We start from the raw sequence: 23537 nt of genomic DNA, 5'->3' as shown, positions 1-23537 counted from the left end.
ATTCTGGAAAATACAAACTATAGTTTCAGAAAGTAGATCAGTGGTTGCCTGGTGGTAGGGGTAGGAAGGGATAGGAGGAAGGAATTCCAACAGGACACAAAGAACGCTTTCAGGGTAATGGATATGTTTGTTATCTTGATTGTAGTGGTCATTTGACAGGTAGAAGAACATGTTAAAATTCATAGAATTGTATACTTTAATTAATGTATTTATTTTTGATATGGAGTCTTGCTTTGTCACCCAGGCTGGAGTGCAGTGGCACAGCCTCTGCCCACTGAGTATCTGAGATTACCGGCACCTGCCACCATGCCTGGCTAATTTGTTGTTGTTGTTGTTGTTGTTGTATTTTTAGTGGAGATGGGGTTTCACCATGTTGGCCAGGCTGGTCTGAAACTCCTGACCTCAAGTGATCTGCGTGCCTCATCTTCCCAAAGTGCTGGGATTACAGGTGTGAGCCACCGTGCACGGACAAAATTGTATACTTTAAGTATGTGCAGTTTCTTGTGTATCAGTGATACCTTAATAAAGCTATTGAAATATAAAATAAAGTTAAAAAGTAAGAAATATGGAGGTAAGTACCAGAAGTCAAATATAAATGAGTTATAAATGGTTCCCCATGAGGAGCCAGAGAGTTAGGCGATGGGCAAGTCCACTGGTTTCCAAATAAGCCTTTTAGTATTAATTTATTTTTAACCATTTTCCTATTATTTTAATAAACATAGCAGTTGGAAAAAGACACTATAGCCATACAATGGAATTTTCTGAAATCATTAAAATAGTGAAGAAAACGTGTAAGTACTGACATAAAACCTCTCTAGAAGACATTATTTGTTATGAAATGCAAGTTATAAAACAACGTATATAATATGGTTGTATTTATATTTATATAATACATTAGGGATATTGTATGTGTATCTATATGTGAAATTATGCTTAAAGAAAGGACTGAAATAATATGCATATCACATTTCTGGTTATGTTTCCTCTGTGATAAGAAGTAGGAAATAAGTGTTGAGTGCTAGACATACATGTTAATTTCTACATGTATATGTGTGTTACTCAAATCTTTTACAAAAATATTTGCTTGTTGTATAATAAATATGACAGCAAATGGATGAACAGGACATCTTAAACCTCTCCTACAACTAAATATAATTAGATCTGTATTCATTTATGTGACCTTCTATTAATTATTTCTGTATGTCAATGACTGATAATCACCTTTGATCTGTTTCTGTTATGTAACTCTTAAAGAAGAATTTTATATATTTAGATTTGTTTGTATATCTGTTTCTATCATTGTAGGATCTTGTGAATGAATGGGATCAAAACTTGACTCTCTTTTCTTACACCCTTGAGGAATGGATGAATTGTCAAAGAAATTGGCTTTATCTTGAACCAATCTTTCATTCTTCAGAAATAAGAAGGTAAAATACCATATACGGGTTAAAAATGCATTGTGAGTAATTTATTTTCTTTAATTCTTGAGAAATCATTTCTTCAATGAACAGTCAAGCTATCCTATCCTACTTATAGACACAGGAGTATAATTTGCTGAATCATTATTATTTTTCTTTTATAAAAGATTATAAGCACATTTTTGTAAACCTTATTACTTGACTATTGGTATAAAAATATAAAGAGCTAAGAAAGAAGTGTTAATACATCATTATTGGCTGGGCACATTCACTCACGCCTGTAATCTCAGCACTTTGGGAGGCCGAGGCAGGTGGATCACTTGAGGTCAGGAGTTCAAGACCAGCCTGGCCAACATGGTGAAACCCTGTGTCTATTAAACATACAAAAATTAGGTGGGCATGGTGGTGGGCACCTGCAATCCCACTACTCGGGGGGCTGAGGCAGGAGAATCACTTGAACCTGGGAAGTGGAGGTTGCAGTGAGCCAAGATTGTGCCACTGCTCCAGCCTGGGCGACAGAGCATTGCTCTGTATTTTTAAAAAAGTATCAGATACATCATTATAATCCCAAAACTACAATATTATGTGTCTCTTTCGTTCTGGAATACTAGTGTGGTTTTGATGTGAATCATAAACATGTTTTTAGTAGCATTCATACATTAGTAAGAAGTTCTTAGGCTGAGTGTGATGGCTCATGCCTGTAATCCCAACACTTTGAGAGGCCAAGATCACCTGAGCACAGGAGTTTGAGACCATCCTGGGCAACATAGGGAAAGCCCATGTCTAAAAACAAAAACAAAAAAACCCAGCCAGGGTTGGTATCACATGCCTGTGGTCCCACCCAGCAACTTGGGAGGTTGAGGTGAGAGGATGGCTTGGACCCAGAAGGCCATGGCTGCAATGAGCTGTGACTGCACGATGGCACCCCAGCCTGATCCATACCACAGAGAGACACTGTTTCAAGAAAATAAATAAATAAATAAATAAATTTATTACTATTACTTTGCGCCAGATGGAAGAATAGAGGGCCTGGGCAATTGTTTAAAATTCCACCTTTAAAAACACCATACCATTCCAATTAATTGACCTCTGACTTTTTAAAGTGATTGGTCTTAAGGGTGCTCAAGTTGAGACAAATAAATTAGGCAGAATTTAAACTATTGATAGCAAATCATACAAGCTAGTTTAGCAGCCATTCTGAAATGAGGTAGGAAAACATTGGGTGTGTATTTGAAAGGCCTATTATAGCAATGGAAAATCTGGAAAATCTTATGTCATAATATTGAGGCCATCCTGGGCAACGCAGGGAAACCCCACATCTTAAAAAAAATACAGCCAGGGTTGCTACATAAATACACAAGTGTAAAATATTATATCATTTTAGCTGGGATTGCAGGTGCCCACCACCATGCCCACCTAATTTTTGTATGTTTAGTAGAGACAGGGTTTCACCATGTTTGCCAGGCTGGTCTTGAACTCCTGACCTCAAGTGATCCACCTGCCTCAGCCTCCCAAAGTGCTGGGATTACAGGCGTGAGTGAATGTGCCCAGCCAATAATGATGTATTAGCAATTCTTTCTTAGCTCTTTATATTTTTATACCAATAGTCAAGTAATAAGGCTTAGAAAATAAGTCAAGTAATAAGGCTTACATAAATGCAAAATATTATGTCAAGTATTTTGTATTTTATTTTGGAGGCAAAGGGAAGCCATTAGATTACAAAAGGGAACAGTTTAAATATAAGTATTGCTTTGTGGGGAACAATATCCATTTGTATTACACATGTATATTTCTTATATGTGTTACACATGTATATTTCTTATACGAATGCTTGGGATTCTTTTATTTGATTGATCTGTAGTTGTTCTGAAAGTTCTCAAAGGTGAAACCACATATCTAAGGTGTATGTCCTTATGGATGCAACAACGTTGAGCCTTAAGTTTAAACTTTAATACTACCTTTTACTAAAGATCAGAATCCTTGGCAAGAGCGTTCAAAGTGTCACTAAATGGTTCCTTTGTAGGATTTTCTGAAGTTGAAAAAGATGTTTTCAACTATAGGATTCTTAAGGCATCTATATAATAGATCTAAAGAAAAGAAAAAGTGGGTCTATAATGGATCTGCCTTTGAGTAATGGAGCAGGATGATGAGCCCTGATACCAGGGAAAAAGCATGAAGAAGAAGAATGGGACAAGAGATGCATTACAGGGGCAGACTATCTAAAGGGAATATATGAGAGTATAGAATGCAGTGCTGTTTACCAGAGCTCCAAACTAACTATGAGGGCTGTGCTAGGACATCCCAGAGACATTGGAAGGATACTTAAGAGAAGGTAAGACTGAAGTCTCCTCCTTGATAGGATTTTTGCTGAGCTACAGAAAACTTCTAGGTCCATCATGCAAGATAGGGAATGGGATAATAGTGGAAGGGTTCTTGGGAGATTTTGACATGTATTTCCCTAGAGTGTAGGGACATTAGAAACTAGCGCTTGCCTCTTCTCTGGAGAATTTTAAAGCAGCCTTTAATAACAGGGCAAGGAAGAAGTACAAGAATACATGGTTATCTTAGACCAGTGGTTTTCAACCAGAGGTGATTTTTTGACCTCTGGGGGACATTTCACAGTCTGGAAACATTTTTACTTGTCACAAGTGAGGGGATACTACTGGCATCTCATGGGTATAGGTCAGGATATTGTTGAACATTCTACAATACACCAGAACCTCTCCCTACCCCCAACCCCCCACACCAAACAAAGAATTATGTAGTCCAAAATGTCAACAGTGCAGAAACTGAGAAATCCTGACAGACATAGCAGGAGTTTCCAAGCTAGAGCCACCTTGGAAGATCTCCACCCCAAAATGGCAGAACAAGGGAGTCCCAGAAGTGTATTACTTAGAGCAGGAGCTTGAGGAATGGTTGTAAGAGGTCAGCTGGCAAGCGCCAAGAGGTTGCGATATAGAGGTTCCTGTTGGGGTGCTCTGAAATCTCCAGCAATGTAGCTTATGGATATCTGCCATGACAGAGGGCATGCAAGAGGCAAAACAGGATTCAAAGTAACACTAGCTGAGTTAAGAAAAAAAAGTCCCTCTAAATTCCTCCCCTCTTCAACTTCAGAGCCAAGAGGAGTTTGAATCAGGTTGAGGCTAGGGTGGGAGAGGGGTAGGAAATATAGGTGAAGAGAAAAAAAGTGAAAGAATGCAACTATATAATTGTAGAAAATATCTCCCTCATTCAATTCCAATAACAGCAGAAACAAAACTAAATATATTAATGGTTTATCACCTCACATGTGGGTTTTGCTTCCCTTTTCCAAAGGGAGAAAATAATGATAATATTCTGTAAAGGAAAATTTATATACCAAGGCTGACATGGCCCTTACATTTTCTTATCCTCTAAGATGAGATGACCATTAATAGAACTTCAGTGTTTTTATACATACCACTATACTCTTGCTTCTAAGCTGAATGCCGTCTGTGTCTTCTATTCACATCAAAGCTCTACTCCTTTAAAACACGGATTAAATAGTGTCTTCTCCAAGAAGCTCTTGGCAGATACCATTTCTGCTCCAGAATGTCAGTAACCCTTTGTTTTATTACATTTCTTAGGACACAAATTATTTCTACTTACCTTACGTAGAATTTCTATATATCTGTCTTCCACTGTATACTAAGTATAATCTTGTTAACTGATGGTTGTTGTGTCTAATTTATCCATTTCTTACCATGTACATCACTTGTACATAATAGGCACTTAAAACCTATCTTTGATGATTTATCAATAAAATTTAACATCAAATGTTTTATAACTCAAACAGTATTCCAAGGCAATGCATTACATTATAGATTTTAATTATAGTGCCTTCAAAAAAATAAAATGACATCTAATTTTGTTTCTAAAGGCAACTCCCAGCAGAAACAGAACTTTTCTCTCAAGTGATTTCCATGTGGAAAAAAATAATGTCAAAAATACAAAACAAACAGAATGCTTTGCAAATAACCACTTCTGCAGGAGTCCTTGAAATTCTGCAAAATTGTAATATACATCTTGAACATATAAAGAAAAGCCTTGAGGTAAAACTATAGCAATTCTAAAGCAGTGAATCATTTAACAAAAGTAAAGTAAAAGTTATATAATGTAATCTACTGCAGAAGCTAATTCCAGTGCAGATTTTCTTTATTTTAGCTGCCAACAATTTTTTAAACTCTTAGTACCTATAGAGTTAATAAAAATATTATCAAAAGGAAAAGTGTATGGACTAATCTAAATGACCATTGGCAAATTATCAAACTTTTGAATGCACAGGTTCCCTTACCTTTTATTTTTATTTTTATTTATTTATTTATTTATTTTTGACACGGAGTCTTGCTCTGTCGCCCAGGCTGGAGTACAGTGGCACGATCTCGGCTCACTGCAAGCTCTGCCTGCCAGATTCACATCATTCTCCTGCCTCAGCCTCCTGAGCAGCTGGAACTACAGGCACCCGCCACCACACCCGGCTAATTTTTTGTATTTTTAGTAGAGACAGGGTTTCACCATGTTGGCCCAGATGGTCTCGATCTCCTGACCTCGTGATCCGCCTGTCTCGGCCTCCCAAAGTGCTGGGATTACAGGCGTGAGCCACCGCGCCCGGCCTTACGTTTTATTTTTCAAGAGAGATATCCTATCTTTTTTTTAAATATAAGACATGACTTCCTTCAGAAGGTTAATACTTTTTTAAAATATTGTTAGTTTTTAATTTTTGTAGATACATAGTAGGTGTATATATTTATGGGGTACATGAGATATTTTAATGCAGGCATACAATATAAAATAATCACATCAAGGTAAAAGGGGTATCCATAGCCTCAAGCACTTACCCTTTGTGTTAAAAATAATCCAATGATAATCTTTTAGTTATTTTTAAATGTAAAATTAAATTATTGTTGAGTATGGTCACCCCATTCAACTATCAAATACTAGACCTTATTCATTCTGTTTTTTGTACCCATTAACTATTTCTTCTTCTCTCTCTCCCATTCTCTCCACTACTCCTCCTATCCTCTGGTAATCATCCTTCTACTGTCTGTCTCCATGATTTCAGTTGCTTCAAATTTCAGTTTGAAATTTATTTGTGGGAATTTCAGTTCCCACAAATAAATGAGAACATATGAAGTTTGTGTTTTTGTGCCTGGCTTTTTTTTGCTTAACATAATGACCTCCAGTTCCATCCATGTTGTTGCAGATGACAAGATCTCATTCTTTTTTATGGCCGAATAATACTCCATTTTGTATATATACCACATTTTCTTTATCCATTCATCTGTTGACAGACACTTGGGTTGCTTCCAAATTTTGGTTATTGTGAATAGTGCTGCAATAAACACAGAGTGCAGATACATCTTCAATATACTGATTTCCTTCCTTTTGGGTATATACCTAACAGTGGAGTTGCTGAATCTTATGGTAGCTCTATTTTTGGTTTTTTGAGGAACCTCCAAACTGTTCTCCATAGTGGTTGTACTAATTTACATTCCCACAGTGTACAAGGGTTCCCTTTTCTCCATATCCTTGCCAACATTTGTTATTGCCTGTCTTTTAGATAAAAGCCATTTTAACTGAAGTGAGATGATATCTCATTGTCACTTTGATTTGCATTTCCCTGATGATCAGTGATAATAAACACTTTTTCGTATACCTGTGTGATGGTTAGTTTTGTGTCAACTTTACTGTATTAAAGGATGCAAAGTATTGTTCCTGGGTGTGTCTGTGAGGGTGTTGCCAAAGGAGATTAACATTTGAGTCAGTGGACTGGGAGAGGCAGACCCACCCTCAGTCTGGGTGGACACCATCTAATCAGCTGCCAGTGCAGCTAGGATAAAAACAGGGAGAGGAATGTGGAAGGACTAGACTGGCTGAGTCTTCTGGCCTTTATCTTTTTCCCTTGCTGGATGCTTCCTGCCCTTGAACATCAGACTCCAAGTTCTTCAGCTTTTGGACTATTGGACTTACACCAGTGGTTTGCCAGGGGCTCTCAGGCCTTCAGCCACAGACTGAAGGCTGCACTGTTGGCTTCCCTACCTTTGAGGTTTTGGGACTCCAACTGACTTTCTTGCTTCTCAGCTTGCAGACGACCTACTGTGGGACTTCACCTTGTGATTTGTGTTAGTCAATACTCCTTAATAAACTCCCTTTCATATATACTTCTATCCGATTAGTCCCTTCCCTCTAGAGAACCCTAATACAACCTGGTAGGCATTTGTATGTCTTCTTTTGAGAAATGTCTGTTCAGATATTTTGCCCATTTTAAAATCAGATTATTAAATTACTATTACTTTTTTTCCTATAGAGCTGTTTGAACTCCATGTATATTCTATTAATAGTTATTAATCCCTTGTCAGATGGATAGTTTAAAAGTATTTTCTCCCATTCTGTGGATTGCCTCTTCATTATTTTGTTGATTGTTTCCTTTGTTGTGCAAAAGCTTTTTAACTTGATATGATCCCATTTGTCCATTTTTCCTGTGGTTGTCTGTGCTCATGAGGTACTACTCAAGAAATCTTTGCCCAGTCTAATATCCTGCAGAATTTCCACAGCATTTTCTTTTAGTAGTTTAATAATTTGAGGTCTCAGATTTAAGTGGTAAATCCATTTTAATTTGATTTTTGTATATGACAAAAGACAGGAGTCTAGTTTTATTCTTCTGCATATGGATATCCAATTTTTCCTGCACCTTTTGTTGAGGAAACTGCCCTTTTTCCAATGTATGTTCTTGGCACCTTGGTCAAAAATGAGTTCACTGTAGACGTATGGATTTGTTTCTGGATTTCTCATTCTGTTCCACTGGTCTGTGTGTCTTTTTTTATGTGACTACTGTGCTATTTTGGTTACTGTAGTTCTGTGATACAGTTTAAAGTCAGGTAATGTGATTCTTCCAGCTTTGTTCTTTTTGCCCAGGATAGCTTTGGATATTCTGGGTCTTTTGTGGCTCAATATAAATTTTACGATAGTTTTTCTATTTCTGTGAAGAATGTAATTGGTACTCTGATAGGGAGTGCATTGAATCTGTACATTGCTTTGAGTAGTGGGGACATTTTAACAATATTGGTTCTTGCAATTCATGAATATAGAATATCTTTCCATTTTTTGGTGTCCTCATCAATTTCTTGCATCAATGTTTTATATTTTTTACTATAGAGATCTTTCACTTCTTAGGTTGATTCCTAGGTACTTAATTTTATGTGTAGCTATTGTAAATGAGATTACTTTCTTGATTTTTTTTCAAATTATTCACTCTTGGCATATAGAAAAGGTACTGATTTTTGTATGTTGATTTTTGTATCCTGTAACTTTACTTGTTTATCAGTTCTAATAGTTTTTTGGTGGAGTCTTTAGGTTTTTCCTAATATAAGATCATATCATCTGCAAACAAGGAGAGTTTGACTTCTTTTCCAACTTGGATGCCCTTTGTTTCTTTCTTTTTTCTGATTGCTCTAGCTAGGACTTCCAGTATTACGTTGAATAACAGTGGGGAAACTGGGCACCCTTGTCCTCTATGACCTTCCAGATTTAGAGAAAAGGCTTTCATTTTCTCCCCATTTAGTGTGATACTAGCTGTGAGTCTGTCATATGTGGCTTTTATTATGTTGGATATGTTTCTTGTATATTCAATGTTGAATTTAATCAAATGCTTTTTCAGCATCAATTGAAATGATCATATGGTTTTTGTTCTTTATTCTGTTGATATGATGTTTCACACTGATTTATTTGCATATTTTGAACCATCATTGCATAACTGGGATGAATCCCACTTGGTCATGATAAATGACCTTTTAAATGTGTTGTTGACTTTGGTTTGCATGCATTTTGTTGAGGATTTTTGCATCAATTTCCACCAGGGATGTGGGCCTGTAGTTTTCTTTTTTAATGTGTCTTTGTCTGCTTTTAGTATCAGGGTAATACTGACATCACAGAATGAGTTTGGAAGTATTCCCTTCTCTATTTTTGGAAGACTTTTTGAGGATTGGTATTAGTTCTTCTCTAAATATTTGGCAAAATTCAGCAGTGAAGCATCAGGTCCTGGGCTTTTCTTTGCTGGGAGACTTTTTATTACAGCTTTAATTTCATTACTTGTTATTAGTCTGTTCAGGTTTTATATTTCTTCATGATTCAATCTTGGTAGGTCGTATGTGTTTAGGAATTTATCCATTCCTCCTAGATCTTCCAATTTGTTGGCATATAGTCGCTCATAGTAGTCTCTAGTGGTCCTTTGAATTTCTGTGGTACTGGTTGTCATGTCTCCTTTTTTTTAATCTCTGATTGTATTTATTTGGGTCTTCTTTCTTTTTTTTTTCTTAGTCTGGCTAAAGGTTTGTCAGTTTTCTTTATTTTTTTTTTAAAAAACAACTTTTCATTTTATTCATCTTTTCTATAGTTTAATTTCATTTATTTCAGTTCTGATCTTTATTTATTTTCTTCTACTAATTTTGAGTTTAGTTTGCTCTTTTCTAATTCTTTAAGATGTGTTGTTAGGTTATTTGAAGTTTTTCTACTTTTTTGACATAAACACATCTATAAACTCCCCTTTTGGTATATCCCATAGGTTTTGGTATGTTGTGTTTCTGTTATTATTTGTTTCAATAAATTTTCCAATTTTCTACTTAATGTCTTCATTGACACTGACATAGTCATTCAGAAGCATATGGTTTAAATTCCATGTGTTTGTAAAATTTCCGTAATTCTTCTTGTAATTGAATTCTAGTTTTATTCCATTGTGGCCAGAAAAGATACTTGGTATTATTTCAATGTTTTTGAATGTTTTAAGACTTATTTTATGGCTTAACATACCATTCCTTGAAAATGATCCATGGACTGAGTAGAATGTGCCTCCTGCAACCATTGGATGAAATGTTCTGTAAATATCTATTAGGTCCATTTGGTCTCTTGTGCAGATTAATTCCAATGTTTCTTTGTTGATTTTCTGTCTGGATGATCTGTCCAATGCTGAAAGTAGAGTACTGAAGTCTCCAGCTAATGGAATGTGGTGTATCTCTCTCTTTAGCTCGAATAATATTTGCTTTATATATCCGGACCCTTCAGGGTTGGGTGCATTTATATTTATAATTGTTATATCCTCTTGCTGAATTGACCCTTTTATCACTATATAATGACTTTCTTTGTCTTTTTATGGTTTTGTCATGAAATCTAATTCGTGTGATATAAATAAAGCTATTATTGCTCTTTTTTGGTTTCCATTTGCATGGACTATCTTTTTCCACCCTTTTCAGTCTATGTGTGCCTTTATAGGTGAAGTGTGTTTCTTATAGGAAGGAGATTATTGAGTCTTTTTTAAAATCTATTCTGCCACTCTATGTCCTATTGGAGAGTTTGGTCCACTTACATTCAATGTTATCATTGATAGGTAAGAACTTACGCTTGTCATTTTTAAAATTTGTTTTCTGGTTGTTTTGTGGTCTTCTCTTCCTTCTTTCCTTCCCTCTTGTCTTCTTTTTAGTGAAGGTGATTTTCTTTGGTGACATTTTGTAATTTATTGCTTTTTCTTTTTTATGTATCCATTTTATCTTTTTGGATTTGAGGTTACCACGAGGATTGCAAATAATATCATTTCACTGTTATTTTAAATTGGTGACAACATAACACTGATTGCATAAACAAACAAATGAGCAAAAACAAAGCTAATAAAAACACTACACTTTAACTTTGTCCCCCTTTTTAACTTTTTGTTTCTTTCCATTTATACCATATTGTATGATCTATGTCTTGAAAGGTTGTTCTAGTTATTTTTTATTACTTTGTCTTTTAGTCTTTCTACTTAAGATATAGTAGTTTACACACCACAATTACAGCATTACAATATTTTATGTTTTTCTGATTGATGGACTCTCTTCAACATTTCTTGTATAACAGGTGTCATCTTGTTGAAATCCCTCAGCTTTTGTTTGTTTTGAAAATGTCCCCTTCCTGTTTGAAGGATATTATGGACAGATATACTATACTAGGGTAAAAGCTTTTTTTCCGTCTGCAGTTCAAATAATTCATGCCACTCTCTCTTGGCCTGTAAGGTTTCCACTGAAAAGTCTACTGCCGGATATATTGGAGTTCCATTGTGTTTTATTTGTTTCTTTCCTCTTGCTGCTTTTAGGGTCCTTTCTTTATCCTTGAATTTTGGAAGTTTGAATATCAAATGCCTTGAGAAGAACGCCTCTTCTTTGGGTTACATCTGTTTGGTGTTCTATAACCTTCTTGTACTTCAATACTGATATCTTTCTCTAGGTTTGAGAAGTTTTCTGTTATTATCCATTTCAACCCCTATCTTCATCTCTACCTTCTCTTTAAGGCCAGTAACTGTTAGCTTTCCTATTTTTAGGCTATGTTTTATTTTTCTAGCTGCTATTTTCTAGATCTTGTAGGCCTGCTTTATTCTTTTTTATTTTTTTTTTCTGATGCCTCATCTGTATTTTTCAAATAGCCTGTCTTCAAGCTCACTAATTCTCTTCTGCTTGATCATTTCTGCTGCTAAGAGACTCTGATGCAGTCTCCAGTATGTCAGTTGCATTTTTCAAATCCAGAATTTCTGCTTTATTCTTTTCAGTTATATCAACTTCTTTGTTAAATTTATCTGGAAGGATTCTGAATTCCTTTTCTTTGTTATCTTTAATTTCTTTGAGTTTCCTTAACACAGGTATTTTGAATTCTCTACCTGAAAAGTCACATATCTCTGTCACTTTGGGGTTGGTCCCTGGAGCCTTATTTAGTTTATTTGGTAAGATTTTGTTTTCCTGGGTGGTCTTGCGGCTTTGTCGGTGTTGGCATTGAAGAGTTATGTATTTATCGTAGTTTTACAGTCTGGGCTTGTTTGAACTTACCGTTCTTGGGCAGGCCTTCCAGGTATTTTAAGAAACTTGGTTGTTACTTTCTATGTTATTGCTCACTGCAGCTGTATTTTCATTAGGGGGTACCCAAAGCTCAGTAATGCTGTGATTCTTGCAGACATATAGAGGCGCCACCTTGGTGGTCTTGGATAAGATTCAGAAGAATTCTCCGGATTACCAAGCAGAGATTCTTATTCTCTTCCCTTACTTTTTCCCAAACAATGGAGTCACTCTCTGTGTGCTGAGCTGCCTAGAACTGCCGGAGGGGTGACACAGGCATGCACGTGGCCACCATCACTGGAGCTGTGGTGGGTCAGACCTGAAGCCAGCACTGCACTTAGTCTTATGCAAGGCCCACTGTAATCACTGCTTGGCTACTGCCTATGTTTGCTCAAGGCCCTAGAGCTCTATAATCAGCAGGTGGTGAAGCCAGCCAAGCTTGTGTTGTTCCCTTAAGAGTAATGAGTTCCCCCTGGGCCCTGGGCGGTCCAGAGATGCCATCTGGGAACCAGTACCTATAGTCAGAAACCTTAGAAATATACTTCTCTATTCTACTACACCTGAGCTGGCACTCAAACCACAAGACACAGTCCTTCCCACTGTTCCTTTCCCTTTCCACAGGCAGAGGAGTCTTTCTCCATGGCCGTCACCACCACAGGTCCATAGGGAGTACTGCAAGGTACAGCTGATGTTCAGTTAAGCCCAAGGACTCTTTAGATAGCTTATAGTAAATGCTGCCAGGCTTTGGACTCACCCTTCAGGGTAGTGGACTCCATTCTAGCCCAGGGCAGGTCCAGAAATGCCATCCAAGAGGCAAGGCCTAAAATCAGAGACCCCAAGCGCCTGCTTGTAGCCGAGCTGGTACAAGCTGTAAGGCAAAGTCCACTTTACTCTTTCCTGTGCTTTTCTCAAGCAGAAGTCTTCCCTCCTAGCCAAAACAGCTGGGAACATGTTGGGTCACATGTGAAGCCAAGACTCTCAGAGTCTCACCCAAGGCCCATGGCATGTACCACCTGGCTACTGTTGCTGATTATTCAGAGCCCAAGAGCTGTTTAGTTAGCAGGTGATGAATCCTGCTAGGACTGGATCCTTCTGTTCAAGGCAGCAGGTTCCCTTCTGACCCAGAGTGCGTCTAGAAATGTCATCCAGGATCTAGGGCCTAGAATGGGGGACTCATGACTCTGCCAGGTGCCCTATCCTACTATGGCTGAGCCAGTATCCAAGTTGTAAGAAAAGTCCTCTTTAGTCTTCCCTCTCCTGTCCTAAAGTGGAGGTAAGGAGTCTCTTTTGGAGCTGGGAGCTGTGCTGCCTGGGGTTGGGGGAGAGGTGATGCAAGCTCTCCTTTAGCTGCTTCAGCTGGAGTCTCAATAGGTCATGTGTCCCCCTAGTCCACTGGCTCTGAGCCCAACATGGCACTAGGACTTGCCTAGGACTTGCAGTCTTTATGGCCTCTGCTGCCTTTCAAGTTTGTTTAGAACCCCAGAGCACTTTAGCCCACAGAAGCAAGGCTTACCAAAACTCAAGTTCTGACTGCTAGAATGGGTGATTACCCTCTGGCTAGGGCTGGTCTGAATGTTCCCTCTGTGGGCTTCAGCTGAGTTATGTGCAGTGTTGGCAGCACTGAGTTTCAATGCAAAATTCAACAGTCACTGTGCTCTCTCTCCCCCAAGCACACACATTCTCTCTCTCTGCTACATGTCCACCACAGGGAGTGGGGGAAGGGTGGCTTCGGCAATTCAAGACTGTTTTTCCTACTCTCTTAAGTGTCTCTTTCAGCAATATAAAGTTAAAACCAGGAACTATGAATGCTCACCTTTTTATGAAGATGCTTTTTTCATAGAGATAGTTGTTAAATGTGGTGTATCTGTGGGGAGCACAATCAGTGGAGGAGTCTATTCAGCCGTCTTGCCTTCCTTATCTTTAAGTTGAGAATAATGATAGTGCTACCTTGAAGGGTTTTGTGCTCACTGAGATGATGCATTTAAAGCACAAGTGCTGGCAAAAATAATTGCTTTTTCCCTAACAACGGAGTCTCTCTCTGTGTGCTAAGCTGCCTAGCGCTGGCGGAGGGGTGACACAAGCCCCCTGTGGCCACCATCGCTGGAACTGTGGTGGGTCAGACCTGAAGCCAGCACAGCACTGAGTCTTGTGTAGGTTAACTATTTTTATTAGCACTATTAAGTTGATAAATTCTGTAAAAGTTGAAACAGAATGTTTTTATGAGTCTATAAATTAAATTACTGATTCCATATATTTATACATTGTCAGAACATTAAAGTATAAGCTAGACATGTATCCTAAAATACTAGATTTTAATTTTTGAGATTTGTGGTGTGCATATTCACTTTACTTCATGAGCCAAGATTTTTATTCAGGCATTAATTGGTTTTGCTTACTGAACACAAGTAACAGTGGTTGTGATGAGCCCTCTTAAACAACTATAGGCAATCACAGCCTATACAAAATTTTCTGCCCATATAGGCCCTCTTTTATTGAAATCTGCACTCTGGAACAAGCATAAGGGGCTACAGCCAGATTGATTCTGGTTAATAAAAGCCGGTTTACCAAATCATCATTGAGATAAGCCTTCCAGATATTTCTAGCACATCTTTAGACTATTACTGAGGATCATTACAAACCAATAGCTTTCCATTTATTCATGTATTGAGCACCATTTTGTATCAGGCACTGCTGCTATGTGCTGGTACTACAAAGATGAAAGAAGTATTCCCTACTATTACAGAACTCAAAATCTATTTTAGGAGACAAAAAAAGTAAGGAGATATTACAATGTGATGTATGCTATGATGGGTTGGATGGTATGGCCATATCAAAGAGTACAAATTAACCCAGCCTGGGAGCAATGATAACTGGCCTTGGTCTTGAAAGAAATGTAGGTGTTAGATAGGTAAAAGAGTTAGATTAGAGGAGGATGGGTAGCTGGGAAGAGTATTTTAGGCAAAGGTAAAAAGTACAAAGACATGGAGCCATGAGCGGGTATGGCACATTCTGGATTTGTAAGCAGAATGGTACAGATAAAACAGGTTGCAAATGGGAAAGTGGTGAAAGATGAGATTCTCCAGTCAAGCAGAGGACAGAGGGTGAAGGGCCTTGAATATCACAATGAGTTTTTACTTTTATGATAGCCACTGAAGAATTTTAAATAAGAGAGTGAAATAATTAAATCAGAAATATCTCTCTGGAAAGAAGCATAGAGTGGATTGGGGACAATGAGAATAGATGTTTAAAAATCAGTTAAAAGACTAGAAATACTGGAGGCTAAAGTAAGGCCATGAGGAAGATGAAAGAAGGTAGAGCTTGGAGCATCAGATAGGAAGTAGAGAATAAAAGAAAGAGGTCCCGGGTTATGCCTAGATATGTTTGGTTCATATTGAAAATCTAATACTTATGGGACATTCAAGTGAACATCTTCAATTAGCAATTGGGTATGTAGATCCAGGGCAGAGAGAAGTAATCTGAGCTGAAGAGCAAGTATGTCTGTATCAAATAGCTCAAGAAGAGCATAATGAGTAGGAAAAGTGATGGGGTTGGAACTCAACAGATGTCAGCATTAAGATGTATGGGTCAAAGAGGGACTTTTGATGGAAAATAATAAGATGTAGCTGAGGGGTGAAAGAGAGTGAAATTTCAGAAGTCAAAATGAAGGACAGAGTCAACAGAATCAAATGCTATGGAAATACCACGTAACACAAGGACTGAAAAGCTCCCAGTAAATTTGGTAATAGTCAGGGCCAGGTGGCAGAACACAAGATGACTGAGAGATACAAACAATCTGACTTCACAAGTTCTTTTCAAGAACTTCGTGGAGAGAAGACAAGCAAGTAGACAGTAGCTATAGGAGAACAAAAGGAGATGGAGGGTTTCTTATATTGTTATAATGAGAGAAATTTAGGGGGAGGCCTATTGCAAGGGAGAGATTGAAGTTACAAGAGAGTAATAAATAAATCAAGAGTATCTTAGTCTGGCATAAGTTAATGGGTATCTCTTCCTCTGAAAAGAAGGGAAGGATTGAGACTGGTGTTAATGTCTCTGAGTTGTAGAAAGGAGTGAGAAATGTAGAAATTCTCTGTACAGTGAATGTAATCTGTGATATGGTAACTTAGTCTATAAAGTGATAACTCCACCTATAGGGAAATAAGAGCAGAAAGTCGGAAGTATGGGAAAGCAATGTTGATAAAACCAAAATACAATACTTTATTATTGATCAAGAATAAAATGGTATATGTGTGTCTAACAGTGGGGTTTTCTTGTTTATTTGGGTTGTAGCTTCATTTGTTTTAGTTTAGCTTTATTAAACTTTTTTTTTTTTTTTTTTTTAGCAATTTAAGTATCACTTTCGTTAAGCATGGAATGTTATTTTGACTGATACTACCATATATACTATAATTAATATTGTGACTTTCGTTTATAAGTGTAGGTCAAAATGAGGATGTAATTCATATCATGATTAAATATATATTCTGAATTGCATTTCTTTTGATTCTGGACAGGATTACCTTGAAGTTAAAAGATTAATTTTCCCAAGATTTTACTTTCTTAGCAATGCTGAACTTCTTGATATTCTAGCTGATAGCAGAAATCCTGAGTCTGTACAGGTAATAACATATTTCTCTGCTCAGCAATATTATATTAGCGATATTCAGATCACAATTCAATAATATTACTGACATTTGTTTCTGGTTCACAGCCTCATCTTGTGAAATGTTTTGGAAATGTAAAACAATTATTGATATGGAAACAAGACATTGGCCCTCCTGCTGTAAAAATGCTAATATCTGCTGAAGGGGAAGGTCTCGTGCTGCCAAAGTATGATAAATGTTACAAACTGTTTAGATGCTATACAACCTCATTATTTAAAATCTCTGCTTTGAAATTTTTGATATATTATAAAAGTGCGCTAAGCAAACTATTTCTTCAAAGATTATATCCTTATGTATATATACTTTTGCCTTTCCATATTCCTTACAATACATAATCTCACCTTTGCTCTAATTAAAGGTTGAGAAAGTAGTCTTCAAACTCCCGGGTGCATTCTAATTTGTGCTTATGTTTGATTCTGTCATTAAATTCTGCCTTAAGTTTCCTACTCTCTTTTTAGTGCTTTCCCCCTTTTTGGTTTTATTATATGAATATAGATAAGAAGAAAATTTGCTATTTGGAGTTGTTGATGCAACTCCCACTACTGCTTCTGCTGATCTCTGGTTTCATTATGGTCTGCTCCCAGGCAATAAAGACAAACTAGGTCCTTCCATTACACTAATTCAATTTGCCAGCCCGAGCAAGGGCTCTCTAACCTTTGGCAAGTGGTCCTGATGTAAGTTGATTTTTTTAAAAAATGCTGTGCCCAACCCTTCTTATCTACCAAAATCCCTATTCCGACCCTGCTGTTTAAAAGATCCAGTGAGGAAGGCCGGGTGCGGTGGCTCACGCCTGTAATCCCAACACTTTGGGAGGCTGAGGCAGGTGAATTACCTGAGGTCAGGAATTTGAGACCAGCCTGACTAACATGGTGAAACCCCATCTCTACTAAAAATACAAAAATTAGCTGAGCATGGTGGCAGGAGCCTGTAATCCCAGCTACTTGGGGGGCTGAGGCAGGAGAATCATTTGAACCCAGGAGGCGGAGGTTACAGTGACCCAAGATGGCACCATTGCACTCCAGCCTGGGCGACAGAACAAGACTCTCTCTCTCAAAAAAACAAAACAAAACAAAACAAAATTCCAGTGAGGAATCCAAAAATGTTTATAACACAGTTTGTTTATCTTGTAAATACCCTTTTACATGAAACTTATTTATTGTGTAAATTCATGATTTTGATATCAGAATTTCCTAAAGCATGTTCATATGTTTTCTACATAGTTTTCTAAATTAAGATCTAGAAAAACCAAAAGGCAGTAGTAGTCCTTTGGCCCATGAATATTATTAAAGCATATAGAAAATTTAGTCTACAGGCTTGCCAAAGGACTGAAACATGAATTAAAAAATAATTCTTCATGATATTACTTTTGAAACTAATTTTAGGAAAATTCGTGTAAGAAGCGCTGTAGAACAGTGGCTGGTAAATGTAGAAAAAAGCATGTTCGATGTGCTAAAAAAGTAAGTACAATTTTCAAATCCTAAAATTATATATTATATATATCTATATAATGATGATGGCACATGATGACTAAATGGAAAATAATCGCTTTTACAGTGTAACTGTCAGTTTGAGAGTGTTTACATGGACATCCTTCAGATGGCTGTTGTGTACATTGTGATTCAGCTGTATCAGGAAACTGTTCAGGATCTGAACTCTGCTCAGTAGGGCTCCCATTTCAGCACACCTCTCCACTTTGCGTTTTGGTTCTACTTTTACTTCCTAGGATTGTTTACTTGGTTTAGTCTTTCTAACATTCTCCTTTTCATATTTAAGTCAATCATTGCATCTGTTTAGAATGAAGGAAGAAACCTCAGAGTGTGAACTTTTAAAACTAACTTGACTAGAACTGTTATATTGTATTTCTAATTATTCATTGTTGGTTGTAGAAAGGCTATTGACTTTTAGGTTTTCATATCTATAGTTGTTAATATTATTCTGAAGGCCAATACAAGGTTTCTAGAGCAGAGAAGATTATTATTTACTTACATAAATAACCATTCTGGCTCTCCTTTTCCTCAACTCTTGTAACCACCCAGTGGGTTCACCTTGCTTGCTGCCTGGATGGAGCCAATTTATCAAGACAGGGGAATTGCAATGGAGAAAGAGTAATTCACAGAGCCAGCTGTGTAGGAGACCGGAGTCTTATTATTAATCAAATCAGTCTTCCAGAGAATTCGGGGATCAGAGTTTTTAAGGATAATTTGGCAGGTAGGGGCTCCGGAAGTGGGGAGTGCTGATTGGTCAGGTTGAAGATGGAGTCCTAGGGGGGTCAAAGTGAGCTTTTCTTGCTGTCTTCTGTTCCTGGATGGGAGCCCAGAACTGGTTGAGCCAGATTACTGGACTGGGTAGTGTCAGCTGATCCATCAAGTGCAAGGTCTGCAAAATATCTCAAGCACTGATCTTAGGTTTTACAATAGTGATATTATTCTCGGGAACAATTTTGGGAGGTTCAGACTCTTGCAGCACGAGGCTGCATGACCCCTAAACCATAATTTCTAATCTTGTAAATAATTTGTTAGTCCTACGAAGGCAGACTGGTCCCTAGGCAAGACAGGAGTCTTCAGGAAAGGGCTATTGCCGGTTTTGTTTGAGTCAAATTGTCAACTAAATTCCTTCCCAAGATTGGTTCGGCCTACACCCAGGAATGAACAAGGACAGTTTAAGGGTTAGAAGCAAGATGAAGTTAGTTGCGTCTGATCCCTTTCACTGTCATAATTTCCTAAGTTACAATTTTTGCAAATGCAGTTTCAAACTTATCCCTGGGGTGATGTGATAACAACCAGAGTTATCTTGTATGTAAAGAGAGACTTCTGTAGGCAAGAAACCCTGAAAAAATGAATCTAGGCATTTAAGTAAAAAAGACAAGCAGTTTTTCAATTGTCCTGGGATTTTTCTGGTTAGACAATTACATCATTTCCTGATAATGATAGTCCTATCTCTTCCTTTGCAATTCTTTTTAAAATGCCATTTTTCATGTTGTTTTAGATGCAAATTTTATTTAACATTGAAAAGTACAACTGACATATTCCTTTTTTTTTTTCTTAATTTATTGGAAAAGCTTCTAGTGTTTGACCATAATGCATAGGTTTCTGGAATATACACCTCATCAAACTAAAGATATTTCATTCTATTCGTAGTTTGCGGAGTTTTAAAGAGATTTAATGTACTTTTAATTTGTAATTGAGAAATAACAATTGTATCTATTATGGCATACATTGTGCTGTTTTGATACATGTTGTTTTGATACATATATACAATGTAAAATGATTGATTCAAGCTAATTAATATACTCATCACCTCACATCCTTATTTTCTGTGATGAAAACATTTCAAGTTTACTTTTAGCTATTGCAAAACATACAATACATTATTATTAACTATAGTGACCTGCTGTGCAGTAGATCACTAAAATTTATTCCTAGTCTAACTGAAACTTTGTATCCTTAGACTAATTTCTCCCCTTTCTTCACCCCTCCCCACTTTAACCCTCTGATTAACACCATTCTACTCTCTACTTCTGTGAATAGAGAATGTTTTTTAGATTTAAATGTAAATGAGATCATACAATATTCGTCTTTCTTGGCCTGGCTTATTTCACTTAGCATGCATAATGTCCTCCAGGGTTATCTATGTTGTCACAAGTGATAGAATTTACCTCTTTCTTTGGGAGGCCGAGGTGGGTGGATCCCCTGAGGTCAGGAGTTTGAGATGAGTCTGGCCAACATGGTGAAACCCTGTCTCTACTAAAAATACAAAATTTAGCCTGGCACGGTGATGGACACCTGTAGTCCCAGCTACTTAGGGGGCTGAGGCAGGAGAATCCCTTAAACCCAGGAGGCGGAGGTTGCAGTGAGCTGAGATTGTGCCACTGCACTCCAGCCTGGGTGACAGAGCAAGACTCCATCTCAAATAAATAAATAAATAATAAATAAATATTTTTTTTCTAAAGAGAATGTACAGGTACATTCATCAAATGTAACAGATCACTGGCAGTACTTTATCTTACCAGAAAACATCAATAGAAGATTTTTATACTCCTAAGTCATAGTTCTCACCTGGCTGAGTGATTGTCAGACATTAACTGTAAGATGTTTTCTGATTTCATAAAGATTAAAATGTAGAAAAAAATTTCTGTCTTAGAATTGATGAAGTAATTATTTTAAAGTTTTCTTCCCTCTCCTTTTATTTTAAAGTTAGTACTGCTTTACTTTAGTTTGGGGCTAGGGACTTGTGTTCTTTTTGATGGTACTAGTTTTTCTAAAATATCTGGTCATTCTTAGTTATCTTTTCATATTTGTACTGGTGTGTCCCTCTTCTAAAAGCAAATACTAGTTTCTGACTACAACAACCTATATGCTGTGGTTGCAGATGACAAGCAGGGCATGTGGAAGGACCTAGTCTGTGAGTAACTTGCCTTTCAGTGCATGAAGTTCCTTCCCAGTTCTCCTCGAGGTCACAAACTACTTGTGACACTGTACTGTGCCTCTAGGTCAGCACATTTTAAATATTCCATATACTTATATCAGTGCAAGTGTGCAGTAAGATCTTCATTAAAATATTTTGTCAAAACAGAAATGTAACTATATGTTGTTTGAGATATGTATAACAATGTGACAAAAAAAGTTATGAATAAAAGTCATAAGGATTTTTCATGGAACTGCCAACAAAAAGTGTTTAAAAATAAAATTAAGTGCCAAAGGTATTAAATAAAATAAAAAATCATTTGTAATTGATGGAAGAGACATTTCCCACTGATACTGCTTTGAAATGTATAAAAAGTTGTTATAGACATATTTCTCCTCATCAGTAATGATAAATAAGAAAACAAAAATAGCATTTGCAAGCATAACAAAAATTAAAAGGTTCAGTACCTCATTTCAAATATTCATATATATTCTAAATGAATTTGAGAGTGATACATAAAAAAGAAAGCCAAATTAGAAGAAAATAAAATGAAATTTAGTGTTGAGAATTTCTAAGAGATATAGTGTCAATGATTTAAAAATATATATATCATTGACCGATTTGACTATAAGGAAACTTAAAACTCCACATGGAAAAAAATGACAACATTGAAACCTATATACTGTTGGTGCATATACTGTTGTCTTAAATAAAATTGTCTGGATATTTTTCATGAATCCTATTCTGTCCATTATAATTAATTTTAAAAACTAAATACAGGGCTTTACTGTTAAAACTCATCTGGTAGTTTCAGCCAAGTATTCCATTTTGTAGAAATTATTTCAAATATAGATTTTGTCATAAATACTACTAGTAATTCAGAGCTAATATGTGTCATCTCTCTGTGTACATTTTTACCATCTCAGAAACTCAGTGGTCTTATTAGAAAAGTGCAGATAAACTCAAAAAGGTATTTAAGGAATATGGATTATGCTTGAATTAAGGCTCTGTTACCTTTATTTGGTCTGATTTCTACATTAGAACAAAGAAATCAAAGATCTTAAAGGAAAACTCCCCTGTGACATTGTTATGCTTGGTCATTAAATGGCCACGATCAATGATTAGGTATAAATAACATAAATAAATTGCTTAATTTATAGATTTTTAAGTCAAGGGATTGAAGACTGGAACTGCCGGACGTTTTCCCAATGGGTGTTATCTCATCCAGGACAAGTGGTACTTACTGTGGTAAGTTAATGCTGCCTTGATGTATGTATACAGGGACACCTTGGAGATATTGCAGGTTCAATTTCAGACCATTGTAATAAAGAGGCTATTCCAATAAAGTGAGTCACATGAATTTTTTTCCCTAGGGCATATAAAAGTTATGTTTACACTATCCTGTAGTCTGTGTTTTTTTTTTTTTTTTTTTTTTTTCCTGTCACCCAGGCTGGAATGCAGTGGTACAATCTCAGCTCACTGCAACCTCCGCCTCCCAGGTTCAAGTGATTCTGCTGCCTCAGCCTCCTGATTAGCTGGGACTACAGGTGTGCACCGCCATGCCTGGCTAATTTTTGTATTTTTAGTAGAGATGGGGTTTTACAATGGTGGCCAGGCTGGTCTTGAACTCCTGACCTCAGATGACTTGCCCACCTCAGCCTCCCAAAGTGCTAGGATTACAGGAGTGAGCCACCATGCCTGGCCTCCTGTAGTCTGTTAACTGTACAATAACGTTATGTCTAAAAAATGTGCATGCCTTAATTAAAAATGCTTTGTTACTAAAAAATGCTAACAATCATCTGAGCCTTCAACAAGTCATAATTTTTTTGCTGTTGGAGGGTATTACCTAGATTTTGATGGTTGCTGACTGATCAGGGTGGTGGTTGCTAAAGGTTAGGATGACTGTGGCAATTTCTTAAAATTAGATAATAATGAAGTTTGCCACATGGCTTGACTCTTCCTTTCCCAAAAGATTTCTTTGTAGCGTGTGATGCTTTCTGCTAGCACTTTACCCACAATGGAAATTCTTTCAAAATTGGAGTCAGTTCTCTCAGACTCTGCCACTGCTTTATCAACTAAGTTTACATACTATACTAAATCCAGTTTTGTCATTTCAATAATGTTCACAGCAACTTCATTAGGAGTAGATTCTGTCTCAAGAAACAACTTTCTTTGCTTATCCATAA

At 37.0% G+C, this 23537-nt stretch overlaps 1 protein-coding gene across 1 annotated transcript in view; it reads left to right on the top strand.

Annotated features, from left to right (window-relative positions):
* The window catches only part of DNAH14 (dynein axonemal heavy chain 14), a 507005-nt gene that overhangs the window by 149696 nt on the left and 333772 nt on the right, over positions 1 to 23537 (top strand). Inside the window, exons 23-27 of the mRNA XM_025393377.1 lie at positions 1306 to 1427; positions 5317 to 5488; positions 16798 to 16902; positions 16995 to 17113; positions 18330 to 18407. Coding sequence (XP_025249162.1) covers positions 1306 to 1427; positions 5317 to 5488; positions 16798 to 16902; positions 16995 to 17113; positions 18330 to 18407 — 596 coding nt within the window. The remainder of the gene's footprint in view (positions 1 to 1305; positions 1428 to 5316; positions 5489 to 16797; positions 16903 to 16994; positions 17114 to 18329; positions 18408 to 23537) is intronic.

Source organism: Theropithecus gelada, chromosome 1 (genome assembly GCF_003255815.1).
Source record: "Theropithecus gelada isolate Dixy chromosome 1, Tgel_1.0, whole genome shotgun sequence".
NCBI classification, from domain to species: domain Eukaryota; kingdom Metazoa; phylum Chordata; class Mammalia; order Primates; family Cercopithecidae; genus Theropithecus; species Theropithecus gelada.
Note: the sequence above shows the minus strand (reverse complement) of the source record. Positions and strands in the feature narration are given on the sequence as shown.